At 40.0% G+C, this 13,924-nt stretch overlaps 1 protein-coding gene across 6 annotated transcripts in view; it reads left to right on the forward strand.

Annotated features, from left to right (window-relative positions):
- Positions 1 to 13,924, forward strand: part of LOC116050878 (ephrin type-B receptor 2-like) — a 71,709-nt gene that overhangs the window by 54,858 nt on the left and 2,927 nt on the right. For 4 of the 6 annotated variants that reach the window (XM_036008120.1, XM_036008121.1, XM_031301105.2 and 1 more), the window contains exon 16: positions 1,795 to 2,715. In XM_036008120.1, coding sequence (XP_035864013.1) covers positions 1,795 to 1,903 — 109 coding nt within the window. In that variant the 3' untranslated portion in view covers positions 1,904 to 2,715. Of the gene's footprint in view, positions 1 to 1,794; positions 2,716 to 6,907; positions 6,921 to 13,924 lie in introns of those variants that run through there. The other 2 variants (XR_004899003.1, XR_004899002.1) reach the window with 2 other exon arrangements.

Here is a 13,924-nt window from a genome sequence, read left to right on the forward strand (position 1 = left end):
TTACTTCCAATATTCCGACCCTGTAGACCAGACAGATGAAACAGAGAGAAATTTGCCGATGATACTGATCATCATGGTCATCGGTAGTTAGTTACATGTGATTTTAAACCTAATGCAGATGCAAGGGCTCCTAGTTTGTACCAGAAAGCAAATATCTAATATCCACATATTCAAATTATAAAATGACATTGGAACCACTAATTTCCTCCTAATTTCGTGCCCCTATTTCAGCGTGAAGAAATTGATTGATTGAAATGTATTTCATACAGAAAATAATATTATTACACAACATAGAAAGCAAAAAGATACATGAATAACAAACCCTTGATACATTTTTTTTGACATATCCAACAATTGTTATTATTGTTTTGTTTTTTTAAACTCAGCCAAGTAACTTACCAAGTATCTTGCAAAATACAATTTCTTTCTCATATATTTATATCAAACCACAAAAAAGAAGCACAACACACCTTTACAGATTTGAAATTTACATTTATCGGTAGTTGATTATTTTTGCTTTAAACATTAATTGTGCTGTCTAAATTTTAACCAGGTCTGCCATCTTTATTACTTGAACTGTATGAATAATGAACTGGTATGACCCCTACACCCAGCATTAGAAATTATTCGAATTGCTCTTTTCGGTAGAATAAAAAGTGAATGTAATTTACTATTGTAATTATTGACCCCAAACTTCTGCACAGTAATTTAATATGGGGAAACCAGATAAGAGAGCTGATTTTAATATGTAATTACTTTAATTAATAGATGTTGTCATATATCGAGGGAAATGGATCCTTAATGGAAATGTCAGCAGATACTTTTCAAAAATAACTGTGCCAAACCTACTTCAAATCAATTTCGAATGAAATGATAGAGATAGATAATTAAAAAGATAATGTTTTTTTACATCTTTACTACAAATAGTGGCCTACTGTCCTTTACTGCCTTATCTTTTTAAGACTATCTTTTATTCTTTTGACATTTCTGCTTTATTTTGTTAGTGAGACAGACAGGAAAGGCAGGGCTGTGGTACGGACTAACCTGGACTGCTGTGATCGAGAGTCAATACTGAACATTATAATTACACAGTAACTTTACGTCAAAACATAGCTTGGTGGGGGAACTGTTTACATGCAGATGACTTTTAAAAGTTTTGTCAGTCCTGAGTACTGTCTGAATATTTTCCAAAACTAAGGACAAAAAGTGCTACGTCCACTCGCTGCTGCCTTGTCGAGCAGTCCTGTAAACCTTGCAACCACATAGGTAGTTTATTCCTGCCTTCTAATACGACCCACAGGGTCCCCATATCTAAACCAGAGAAGGTAAGGGCCGTGGTTTTAAACACGTCGTTAACATTGTGAAACGGTCGCAGATTGATTAGGTTTACTCACCAAAACTACTTAGTTAGTGGTTTGGGTTAAAATCCTGACGCAGAACGTGACACGGAATGTGATGCAGTTCTGTTTTTTTCCATAGAGTTAAAAAAAACTCACCGTGGACATGAACCCCAGTCTACTGGGTGAAAGTCCTGTGTTTGTTTGACACTCGTAGACTTCATCACCTTAGCTTAGTAGCTAAGCTTAGTAGCTTCCACCCATCACATTCTGATGAATGATGCTGGAAAAACGACTTATGGGGTCGTTTTTCGGGGGGGAGGACAGTCTCTGCTTAAAGCTACTCTAACATCATATTTTAGAAGTGCCGGCATCCGGAAAACAGTTAGTCTTGAAGGATTTCAAGTGTTAGTCGTGCGGAATACTGAGGTGGAACTGATAAACAATTTCTCCTCAGGGACATCGTCAGAGTGGGAGTGACGTTAGCCGGCCACCAGAAGAAGATCCTCAACAGCATCCAGTCCATGAGGGCCCAGATGAACCAGATCACTTCAGTGGAGGTGTGATCTGGTAGCCCAGGAGCCCACATGCTCTGTTTACAGTAGGAACACTGTGAGGACACAGACTAAGACTTAACCCCCCCAAACCTCCCAACACCCCACCCCCCATTCCAGCTGTGTGCTGTTTCCTAGTGGTTGCTACCTGTGTTGCTGATGGCAGTGCTGCTGTTGTGGCAGCGGTAAGAGCTCGCTTTTTGAAAGTACCTGATGTGGTTGTTTTGTGTGGTTAATAGAAGCTAATAATCTCTGCACCCTACTAAGAAAAATAAAACTGAAGATGTGTGCACTGGGAACGTTATAGCACAGTGCCCACTTTCTGTTTATTGGCTCTCAGACTGAACTGAAGTGAAGAGATTTGCCCTTTAAAAGGTCACCACATATAGCAATGTCAGTGCTGTTACGAGCTGCAGACATCTGAATCACAGAACCACCAATCTCTTAAACCAGAGACTTTAAACATAAATCCTGTGGTAGCTGCTCCTCTGAAAATGCCATACAATGGCATGACTACTGACATTTTTAAAAGCCGATTGGCGAGGAAATACACTTCAGCCACCTGAAAAGGACCGTATGCAAATGTTGACTGGCCCACGCTGTCGGTCGTTCACTGTGACTTCACTGAGGCTGTGTAGAGTTGCTAGAGTCTGGGTCAGGAAACAATCAAAGTCTTCTTAGTCCTGCGTGTGTGTGAGGTAAAGGAACGATTCTTTGTTGCTCAGTCATCAACTTTCACCACTCCACCATTAATGTGCAATCTTTGAGTGTTTCAAAAATATTTCGAATTTTCAAATTATCTCCCAGATCAATTGTGTGTGTTTTTTAAAACTTAACACAGGTTGTACAGAAATGCACTGCACTCACTGTAGATAAAATCTCATATTTACAAGATTTGTATCTCACCTGATGCTCATTTGCCTGATCCTGTGTGTGTCAGCTTATCCCTTTCAAATCACTCACTGCACATTCACTGCACTTAACAACAGAGCATAGCCTTTAGCATTTAGCCAAACCTCTGCATGCCACTTCTTAACTGGGACTATCACAACAACATACAGCATCTGTTCCTATGGCTACATTGATTAAATAGACTACTGATCTCATAATAATTACAAGATCTGCATCTCGTAATTACGAGAGTCTTCTTTTTTTGTAAAATGACTAATACCTCAATGGGAAAGGCGACATTGTTTGTCAGTAGCTTCCAAACTCGTTACACATCAACATCACTGTTACAACCCATGTGACTGTTGGCTGCTGTGGTTAAGGTTTGATCAGGTTTGGGCAGCTAAAGGTGCTTGGTTAGGGTTTTGTTTAGGGTCTGTGGCTCCGTAACAGTGTTACGGTACTAACACCTCTGCTTGTGACAGACGTCATAACCAACAGGGCCATTAGAGCTGTAAACAGAGGCAGTCTTTACAAGAAAGAAGGCATTACGACCTCCTTCAAAATGAGTGTTTATCCTCTCAGGTTTTCTGTAGGACACACCGGTCCTCTGGCTCTGTTTCGGATTATCTGTCCACGTGCATAATCAGCTGAGGTGAGACGCTGAGTGCTGTACCACTCTGGGTGGAGATTCTAAAGGTACACTTTGAGAACTCTATTTTGTTGTTTATAAAAAGGTGAATTTTGATAAAACTACTTTTTATAAATGGTATGACATTAATTTATATTTCACAGGACATAGCAATCAATTCTCACCTTGGGTCATGTCTACGTGATTCTTTTTTGGTATCGAGACATTTGACATGTTACACCTCTTCCTTCTACTGTACTAGCACAAATCACTCTGATGTAGGCCTACTGTACACAAGTCAAAACCCATAGAACCTGCTCTTGTTTGTAAATGGTCAGAATGTCCTCAATTCACATGAGGTACAACACTCCTGGTTTTAATGATAGCATCCAATAGAACATTAGCTTCCAGCGGACAGTTGAGTTCCTTCCATTCTTTATGGGTCAGGTCTTCCTTATGATCTGCTCGCCAAATCACAATAAAAACCATGCAACCCAGGTTAGAATTTGATTTCTTGTTCATTCCATGTGTTTCTTACACTGTCACAAGGCTGGATTACCAACTGGGCAAAGCGGGAAACCGCAGACAAAAAAAGTAAGTAGTGGGTTAATCCCTCTTCTGATTGTTACATACTGATGCACAATGAAGCGCTGGAGTTTGAAGAAATGCACTGAACTGCTTGATTTACAATATTTAGCGGTGCATGTTTATGCTAAAACATATTCTCTATGTTGAGTGGACTGTACACTTTCTGCACACTGTTGGTGTGCTCTGTCTCAAATTTCCTGGAGTCACACAACTTGTTTGGCAATTTGTTATGACTAAGTCTAAAAACAAAGGTGCTTCCACATCTATTTTAAAGCTCTTTAAAGAAATGATTGTCAGGTTTTTCAATACTAGTCAAGTCTGCACTATTTTGCTCATACTAGGTGTTGCATTTATATGCACACGTGTCACTAGAAACTGAATTTGAATCACAGAATTTGAATTTATATTGTTGAACTTGAATAATTCCATTGAAAAACTGAATAGCGTAATTTGAAATTAAAGTAATTTCAAAGTTTAGTTAATTAGTTTGAAACTGAATTCTAATAAACCTAAATGATGAATGGATGTAATGGTATGATTCCAGTTGCTCTGAAACTGTATTTGATTCTCACTGAAAATTGAACTCTTTATACGTCAACATTCAGTTCCAGTAATTCAGTTTACTGAGACACACATCCAGTTGTTGAGGAAGACCAATCGAGTGCAGAGTCCCACAACTCTGGTCTGTGGATGTATTAATAATTTGAGTTTATGGATTAAATCCAAAGTGGCAGAAGCCCAACCTTAAGCTAGCGGCTGAAGCAACTAGGGGTGTTGGAAAAATCGATTTGCATGATAATAGCCAATGACACACAGAGCCGATAATCGGCCGTTGGACAGTCTGGCGAGGTCAGTGACTCGAGTCCGTTCGGTGTGTCCCGTGCCGTCGTCCGTCCGAGGGGCCCTCGTCCTTCATTTTGGCCGATTTGACATGTATAATCGGCGGGGCGGGCACTGCCAGCAGTCGGACTGAAATGACCCATCTGATTGATAGAGTGCTAACCCGGAAACAGGGAGCGGAATGAGTGACTAGAGCAGGGGTCACCAACACGGTGCCCGCGGGCACCAGGTAGCCCCCAAGGACCACCTGAGTAGCCCTCAGGCCTGTTCTAAAAGTAAAAATTGAATATTGACATTATCTGTTTCCCACCTCGTTAAGTCATTGTTGATAATTATTGTGAGAAATCATTAACGTAATCATTGTCTTCACATAGATGAGTATCATTAATCATTAATAATCATATATAACTAAAGGCAAACTGAGCAAATTTGTTATTTCAGAAGAGTGTATCAAACTGGTAGCCCTTCGTATGACTCGGTACCCATGAAGTAGCTCTCAGTTTCTAAAAGGTTGGTGACCCCTGGACTAGAGTCTCTCAAAATCTGACGAAAATCTTTTAAACTGACCTTTGTCGATCTGAAATGAAGACAGATTCAGCAACTGCATGGCCTATTTCTCGCTTAAAATGTTTTCAGAAACACATTTCGTTGAACTATTTTAGTACAATATGAGATCGCATTCTGAACAAGCTGCCATGACAGTCTGTCTTTGAATTTCCGAAGAAACAAGACCCATGTGACACGTTCGTCCAATCAGCTGCCGGTTTTCATTTTTGGGCGACAATACAGATTAGCGCTGCCTGCTGTTATGGAGACGTATTATGTCTCGTCGCTTTGGTGTGTTCTGAGGCACTTTTTTGACCAATTTCGGGAGACTGATCAGCCCAACTGCCTTTTCTGCCAACGTTTGGCCGTCGGCTCTGTGTGTCTGGGCCTTAAGAGACGTTTGAATAAGATCTGTGATATAAGATGGTGCCTGACCATTAAGAGCCTTGAAGGCAATCAATGGTCTTAAACTGGATTCTAAAGTCGACGGGTAGCCAGCGAAGAGAGGCTAGCACTGGGGTGATGTGCATGTGTGTGGGTGTTGTGTAGTGTAGACTGTAGGGCAGCCTCTGATTGGCTTGACCATTTCCTGACCTCACGTGTCACTGGGGGCATGCGCCATAGTTTGTTTACTTACTTTGACCTCAACAAGATGGCCGCATGGTCGCTCTTCTCTGTAGCCATTTTTGAATGGTGTATAGCAGATGCACAAAGACACTGTACTACACCGTATATATGCATGGTATGCACATTTCAGTGTTTTCAGCTGATCCTATTCAAACTGGCCCTGTTTGATGTGTTTTAGAGAAATCCAGTTATTAGGAAAAACTAAGTTTGGTTTCAGTTCCTGTACTTCCTGTCTATTTTACAAATCTGAGCAAATAATTAGGATGGCTTAGTGGCCAGGATTTTAAACTTTGTGCTCTTCCATCTAAATACATTAGACAGAAAAATATATATAAGCACCTTTTATCCTAAACTATCTTTTATTTTGTTCTTTTATTAATTGATTATAATCAATCAAAGTCCTAATGTGGCCCTCAGTGACAGTGCATGTGATCCTTATTTCAGCCTGGATGAATGTCTACCATCATCATGGGCTAACATCACAAAAATTAAAGATTTCTTTTTTCAAAATTATATATTAATTTTGCAACAATCAAGAAAGCTGAGTAAATATGTTTTAAACTGTTTTATGTGGAATATATTTCAAGTGTTAATTTTTCACAAAAAGCAACTGGATTATTGTGTGAAAAGCTCTGGCTCTTCCCTACCTACTGAATCTGCTAATTATGTAGCAGTGAGAGACGATACTGCAAAACACATTCACTCTTAATGGAGTTGTATTCCTTCTGCTTGATATCATTGATATTGATATTGATATTTAGAGCCTACCACAGATGCACTGCTATAAGCACGGGCTGTCTCATCTCGGTGCGCTCATTCACAAACAGAGAGAACAGAAATGACCTCACTTGAATATGACCTCTCTATGTACAGTTTTCTTTTTGTAAGTGTATCAGTGTGTGTGTGTGCTGTGCTCCGTCCATATGTTGGCCCATGTTTGAGCTGCACTGTGGCAGCTTCTCAGTACTCACATAGAGCTGAAATGGGCCTGTTTCTGTCAGTAGGTTTCCTTTATATTTTTCCTGTTGAAACCATTCACATTTAGATTCTTAAGGAACATGATGAGAAATGTGCTTGTTTCTCCGTGGGAGTGAGGTGTTCAGATGGATACAAACATCATGTCTGTGTGCACAGAGCTGAAGTCAGAACATTCTTAGCCTATCTTAGTATACAGACTGGAGGCACAGGGAAAGCTTGCTGATTAATTAACATGTCATATTGATGAAAAACAGTTTATCCATTTGTCTGGTTAGAGTGCAGGTTTCCAGATATGGTCCAGGCATGATGGTACAACATAGAGACCAACTGATAAATAAACTTACCACAGATATATATCAGTGTTGCAACATATGTCATCTGATATGTAATATAGATAGCATTATCAGATTTTTTAAAACTTATTTTAAACTGGTAATGGCCCCCAAAACTCAGAACCTGGCAACCCCAATGTGACAATACGACTGCTGTAAACTGGTCCCGCTGTTGTTCATCAAGAAATAGTCCCAGCCTCCTTTGAAATTGACGCTTTCACATTTCTGTCTGTGTACAGATTAAACAAACGGGATCAGGGGTGTTGAACTGGGGGTGGAAAGGGGACTGAGTACCCAGGGCCCTCATGCGAGGAGGGCTCAAAAAGATGCTAGAATGAATAGGTGTGGATGTAGCGAGGGGCCCATAGAGAATGCCTTTCTACAAGGTCCAGAAGTGTGTGCTGCGCCCCTGAACGAGATACATGTTAAAGGGGCCGTTTGGATTGGGTGTTGGTAAATGGATTTCTTTGATTGATTGATATCCATCATTTCATCTCACTCTCTGAAAGAAAGGGAATAAGCATTTTTCACATAATGTTGAACTATTCCTTAAAGTGCTCATATTTGCTCATTTTCAGGTTCATACTTGTATTTAGAGGTTGTACCAGAATAGGTTTACATGGTTTTATTTTCAAAAAACATCATATTTTTGTTGTACTGCACATTGCTGCAGCTCCTCTTTTCACCCTGTGTGTTGAACTCTGTTTTAGCTACCGAGTGAGGCATCTCGCTTTTGTTTCATCTTTGTTGGGAGTCGCACATGCGCAGTAGCTAGGTAAGGACTACTAGCCAGTCAGAAGCAGAGTATGAGGGCGTGCCATGCTAGCAGCTAGGCGAGCATTATAACGTGTGTTACAAAGTGAACCAAGTTCGTCACAGTTTGGAGCAGTTTGTGAACAGTGTTTTCTGTTGGAGATGGTAAGTCCATTTGGGGTGGACTTTGGGCTTTTTCACTTTGTACACCTATAACAACACTAAAAGATATATAACACAATAAAGGAAAGAGAAAAAAGCCAAAAAGCGTAATATGAGCACTTTAAACCACTATGTGTACAATTGAAAAGAAATGTGCAACTACGGCACCCCCAGGGGTAGGGTAAAAAAGACACATTTCATTTTGAGGGTAGTGTCATACTTTAATGCAATTTTGAACAACTGAACTGAAAGCAAATTGGCGGCTTCCACAACCCCATATACAATGGAGAGCAGTTGTTCTACAGTCTGAAGGTAATGGCTAAGTGTCAAGTCCAATATTTCAGCTTTATGGAGTACCTGTTCCCTTTACTGCACAACCTTCCTTTTTGCCTGAAAACATTTCTATTCTGCGTAGACAGGAATTTTAAATATATTTCCTGGACCCTTTTTGGTCCAAAGCACATGGGACACAGGGGTCAATGTTAGATTCCAGAGGTGTACCCGACAGCCAAACACACCTCTCTTGTCAGCCCTTACCACTGTGATTTCACTGGGACTTGTGTTTTTCTATTTGATGTTTTTCTGTATAAATGTATATTTGATGGTATACCTGTGAATGATGTATTAGTTTGAATTACTTGTAATACTGTTAATTCGTTTATTTTGTAAAAAGCAAGAAAATGAAAGAAAGAAAACACAACAAACTGAGTTTTGTAGCAACTGTCTTCAATAAAAAAAACAATGGTGACATGCAGTAAACGCAGCATTTCATTCTTTAACATGAGCTGACTTCATTGAGCTCTGCTTGGATTATGAGCAGATTATGATTAGATAAATCCTCCCAGAGATGGTGGTGGTCGTCATACACAATACCCCACAACACAAGATGGCATATTCCATTCTACACTGTATATGTTCTTTAGGGCAGTGCAATTCAAATGCATAGATACACAGATAAACTGTCACTGATTGTCCAGTGAACACCCAGATGCATTGACCACATTGTGGGTTTCACACTGTGATGCATGCTTTGGACACCAGAGAGAAGTAGAGAAACAAAGGGCCTGTTTAATTTTTACAGAAATGGAACAGTCCAGAGATCTTCAACAGGGGGTCCGGGACCCCTAGGGGGTCCTCAGAGTTAGTGCAAGGGGGCCGCCAAATTATGTCTTATTTCAAAAATTAAAATTTGTCTCAAAAATTACATTAATATGAATTCAAACTTTTAATAGCAAAGATAAATTGGCCTATTTGTGAAAAATAAAAATATTTACACATTGAAGATAAGCTTACTATAGGTAAGTTAGCCCCTATGGTAGCCTTACAGTTAAGGTCAAGGAGTCACTGTGCCTTCCAGATGGATGTTTAAAATTAAAGCATGATGCATAAATAATACTCTTTTTTCATCCATTCTTCCCAGTTTAATATGCAACTCAATTGTATACAATATATGCGTTAGGGGGTCCCTACTCGGTCTCTCTTTCAGCTTAGGGGTCCCTGGCCTAAAACACCAGTGACCCCTGGAACAGACTGTATTCATGGATAAGTTTGGTCTCTGTCTGACGAAAATCTTTTAAACTGACCTTTGTCGATCTGAAATGAAGACAGATTCAGCAACTGCATGGCCTATTTCTCGCTTAAAATGTTTTCAGAAACATGTTTCGGTGAACTATTTTAGTACAATATGAGATCTAGCTATACACACAATATAACATTACATACATATGAATCTGTCGAAGGGGTAAATTCCATTTACACATTACTCAATATATGACATGATAGTTTTTCAAATGTCCTCCTACCATTTGTCTACTAAAATTGTTATGTGTATCAAAACTACAAGCTTAATTTCCACAAAATATATGGACTCTCTATGGACTCCAGGGCGAAGAACCAGGTGAGCTGCTCAGTTTTGTTCTGCATTTAGAGAGCACTTTTCTAGTTGTTTTTTTTTTGTACATACTACTGTATGTGTAATTGTTGTCTAGCTCTGTGTTTTTTTATTTCTTCTTTTGAGCGGAGCCATAGCTAATAGCCAGAGCTCCCAGTTAGGTAAAATGCCAGTTGTGGGGGCATGTTCTAAAGAGTGCCTTTGTGCCTCTTAACAGACAAAATGCAATTAAAATTTCTGTGCAACATGAACAGGGCCCTTGCGTGACAACACATCCCTCCTCAAGCCGTGTGTGCCCAAAAGGAAGCTAAATGAAGTTATGAATATAACATTACCTCCACAGTGGTTGCAGCAATCCTTATCCTCGGATTGGCATTTTTCTTCAGCCGGCCCCGTTGTGTTGTGTCTGTGTCCTTCTCAAAATCATTATTGCGTAGTACTTGTATGGGAGTTTGCACATCAAGCTGAAGTACAACTAGCCACAACTGCAGTATCTTATGGTCATGGAAAGGTAGACGATGAAAGTTTAGGTACTTGTATTTTCTCATTCTGTTGCCACAATTCAGAAAGGCACAAACACAAACCATTCATTTTCCACAGTAGATCAACACACGTTATTCTTACTCCAAGCTTCTTCCCTTGTGAACACCTCCGATCTTCACTCTTCACACACTATGCTCCGATCTGCACACTACTGTTTACCATTTCCTACAACAATTGAATTCCTACCGGACTTCAGCGCGAGACTAGAGCTAGCCTTCAGTAATGCTATTACTGTGTTTAAATGTAGTTACATAGTCACTGATATGGTCATAACCACTACAGTACTCAATTACCTATTTTTGAGGGGGAAATAGAACATGCCCTCACAACTGGCATTTTAGCTAACTGGGAGCTCTGGCCATCAGCTGCAGCAACTCCAGTTTGCTAGCACCGATTTTGGTTGTTTTTTTCCCTATCCACAGTACTTGGTTGACATCTTGCGATCAAGATTCAGGTAAAAATTGGCCAGATTTCTCCTTTAATGACTACTCAAAGCGTTGAGGAACCTCTGAGGAACTTATTGCATTTCGACCGCAGAGACCAGGGTCTAAATTAAGTTCCCTGATCGGAGGGTAGTACTTTAGGTTCTTCTATTGACTTATAAAGCCTTAAAGGGACTTGCGCCTGCCTACTTAAGTGAGCTACTTACACCATATATCCCAACACGCCCCCTTCGTTCTATGGATGCTGGTCTTCTGATCGTTCCAAATATAAAAAAAAGATCAGCTGGTCACTGGGCCTTTGAATTCTGAAAGTGCAGGAACCTTCAGGATGGGGTTGCAGACCGGTGCTGATGCGTTATTATGGAACCCATGTAACTTCTAGGAAAGGCCCGCCCTACGAAGCAGCCCAATTGGTTGGGGTTAGGCATTGACCTCGAGTGGTTAAGGTTAGGATAGCCGAATAGTCAGGGAATAGGACCTAAACAAATTAGGTTATGTTAGGTTAAGCATGGACGCCTGGTCAATAGTAGTTCGTCAATGCTATTGAAGGGCGGGCCTTTCCTAGAAGTTACGTGGGTTCCATAATAACATGTCGCTGATTGGTCAAACACACACAGCATGGCTGCTTTAACTCGCTGACCCTTCATTCATAAAACAAGGAAGTACGCTCATGTTGATTTATTGAAAACATTAAAGTAAAGTTGGGCTTTGCTGTCGGCCTTCTGAAACAAAAGAGAGAGAGAGAGAGAGAGAGAGAGAGAGAGAGAGAGAGTGAGAGAGCGGGCGGGACAGCGTCACATTGAACTGCCGGCTGCAGACCTGTGTTTCGGGCGAATGAGAGAGAGAGAGAGAGTGGCCGTGCTTTAAATGAAAGAAATAAAACCTTATTTTCTGATGGTTTCTCAGCAGTTACCATCTAAAGCTCAGTGTGTCCATGTCTCTCTCTTCCTAGAAGGAAGAGCATTGTAGATCCTCACAACCGCCAGCAGAATGAGCAAACTCATTGACCAACCATTTGCAATGATCGATGTAATGAATCTTTTTGGGCCAGTGGGTGTCATTCCTACTGTGGTCGCCTAAACATCCCAGCCCAGCCCTGCCCTGTTCCTGAGCCAGCCTATGAAATGACAGTCATTGTGACTGGATTGACTTCAGTGTAGTCAGCTGCCTCTTCCTAATGTGGCCCTTGGTGTGACCTACTTTTCTTACATGATAGAGATCAGAGCGGGAGCACTTTTGTGCATTCATTTCTCTTGTCATCCTTTTCTCAGAGCAGAGACTATGATTTGGTAAGACTCTAGGGATATTTATGTAATATTTTATTTTTTTGCTTGCCTGACGTCACTAGCAAACAGAAGATTGAGGGATTTAGAATTAGTAATCCATTGATTCTACACTGACCAAATTCACATGCACATTCAAACCAAATGACTGTAAATATCTCATGAAAACAGGTTCGTTAAAAATGTGTTTAATGTAACCCAACAACCCAAGTTTACATGCTGTTTGAGGTTTATGTCCACAAAGATGTGTAGCAGCCTGTACGAAACAGTTTCTTATGATGATGGTGATGGTAGTCACAGTGTTTATTGTGTAAATAATTAATTAAAGTTCAGGAGTTATGCTTACACCACTTATGAGCTCACTTTGGTTAAAAAAACTGAGTAAATTGTAAGTAAATTGAAATTAGGACTATACAGATAAATATACATTAGGCTTATCATTTTACATGATTAAGACTTTTCTAACCCAAAATATGAAAAAAAATCACTTAGATACATTTCCCCATTCACCCAAAAGTTATGCTATGTTTAAGAGAAACATGAACAAATTAAGTTTAAAAAAATCAGTCGCTATATATCCATACCAGACTTTTATTTTTATATGCAAATATGGATAATGGTATGTGCCAAAAACCTCCAGTGTGGGCCCTGCTCTGATACATACAATGTTGTATTAACCCTGAACATGACAACATTACATAAAGGTACTGTTTCCTGTAGTGTTTCCAGATACAATGTTTTCCTCAATCCATTTCCAACTACCTAGTTCCTTTTTACATGTATAGGCCCCTAACAAAGGAAACCTAGCATTATAAGCAAGATGATAGGAAATAAACATCTGGAACTCCCAAATGCACCACTTTTCCTAGGTCTGGTTAATCTTTTGTAGCAGTAAGGAGGGAATTTATAATAATAATCTTGGTAAAAATATAAATTTTATTGACTTCTGTTCTGCCCCATAATGAAATGTGTAGGACAGTCCGTCTCTTGATATCATATCTATTAGTCTTAAGAAGGAGAGGACCGTTTAAATAAAAAATCTCATCTATGGGAGTCTTAATGTTGATTCCTAGACATCTCATGGTTTCCATTGAATATGGGCAGAACCAAAATGTGACGGATAGGTCATGTGGTTTCATGGGATGGCTTCGCTCTTATTGAAATTCACCTTATATCCTAAAAACTTTCCAAACTCCTCAACTAATTTCATCACTTGTGTAATTGACTGTTGTGGTTGTGGTAATGTCATTAACAAATCATCAGCAAATAAATTGGCTTCAAAATCACAACCCCTAATTTTGATGCCAGTGGTTTTCCTCTCTGCTCGGATTGCACATGCTAGAGGTCCTAGGACCAAAATGAAGAGGTATGGTGAGGCGGGACAACCCTGCCGGGCAGATCTTAGGAGTTGGAAAGGTTCAGGTACAATGCCGTTAGTTTTAATTGAATCAATGGGGTTGTTATAGAGCCCCTGCTGGAGCTGCTACCCCGCGACCCGTTACCGGATAAGCGGAAGAAGATGGATGGA

The sequence above is a fragment of the Sander lucioperca genome, chromosome 12, assembly GCF_008315115.2.
Source record: "Sander lucioperca isolate FBNREF2018 chromosome 12, SLUC_FBN_1.2, whole genome shotgun sequence".
NCBI classification, from domain to species: domain Eukaryota; kingdom Metazoa; phylum Chordata; class Actinopteri; order Perciformes; family Percidae; genus Sander; species Sander lucioperca.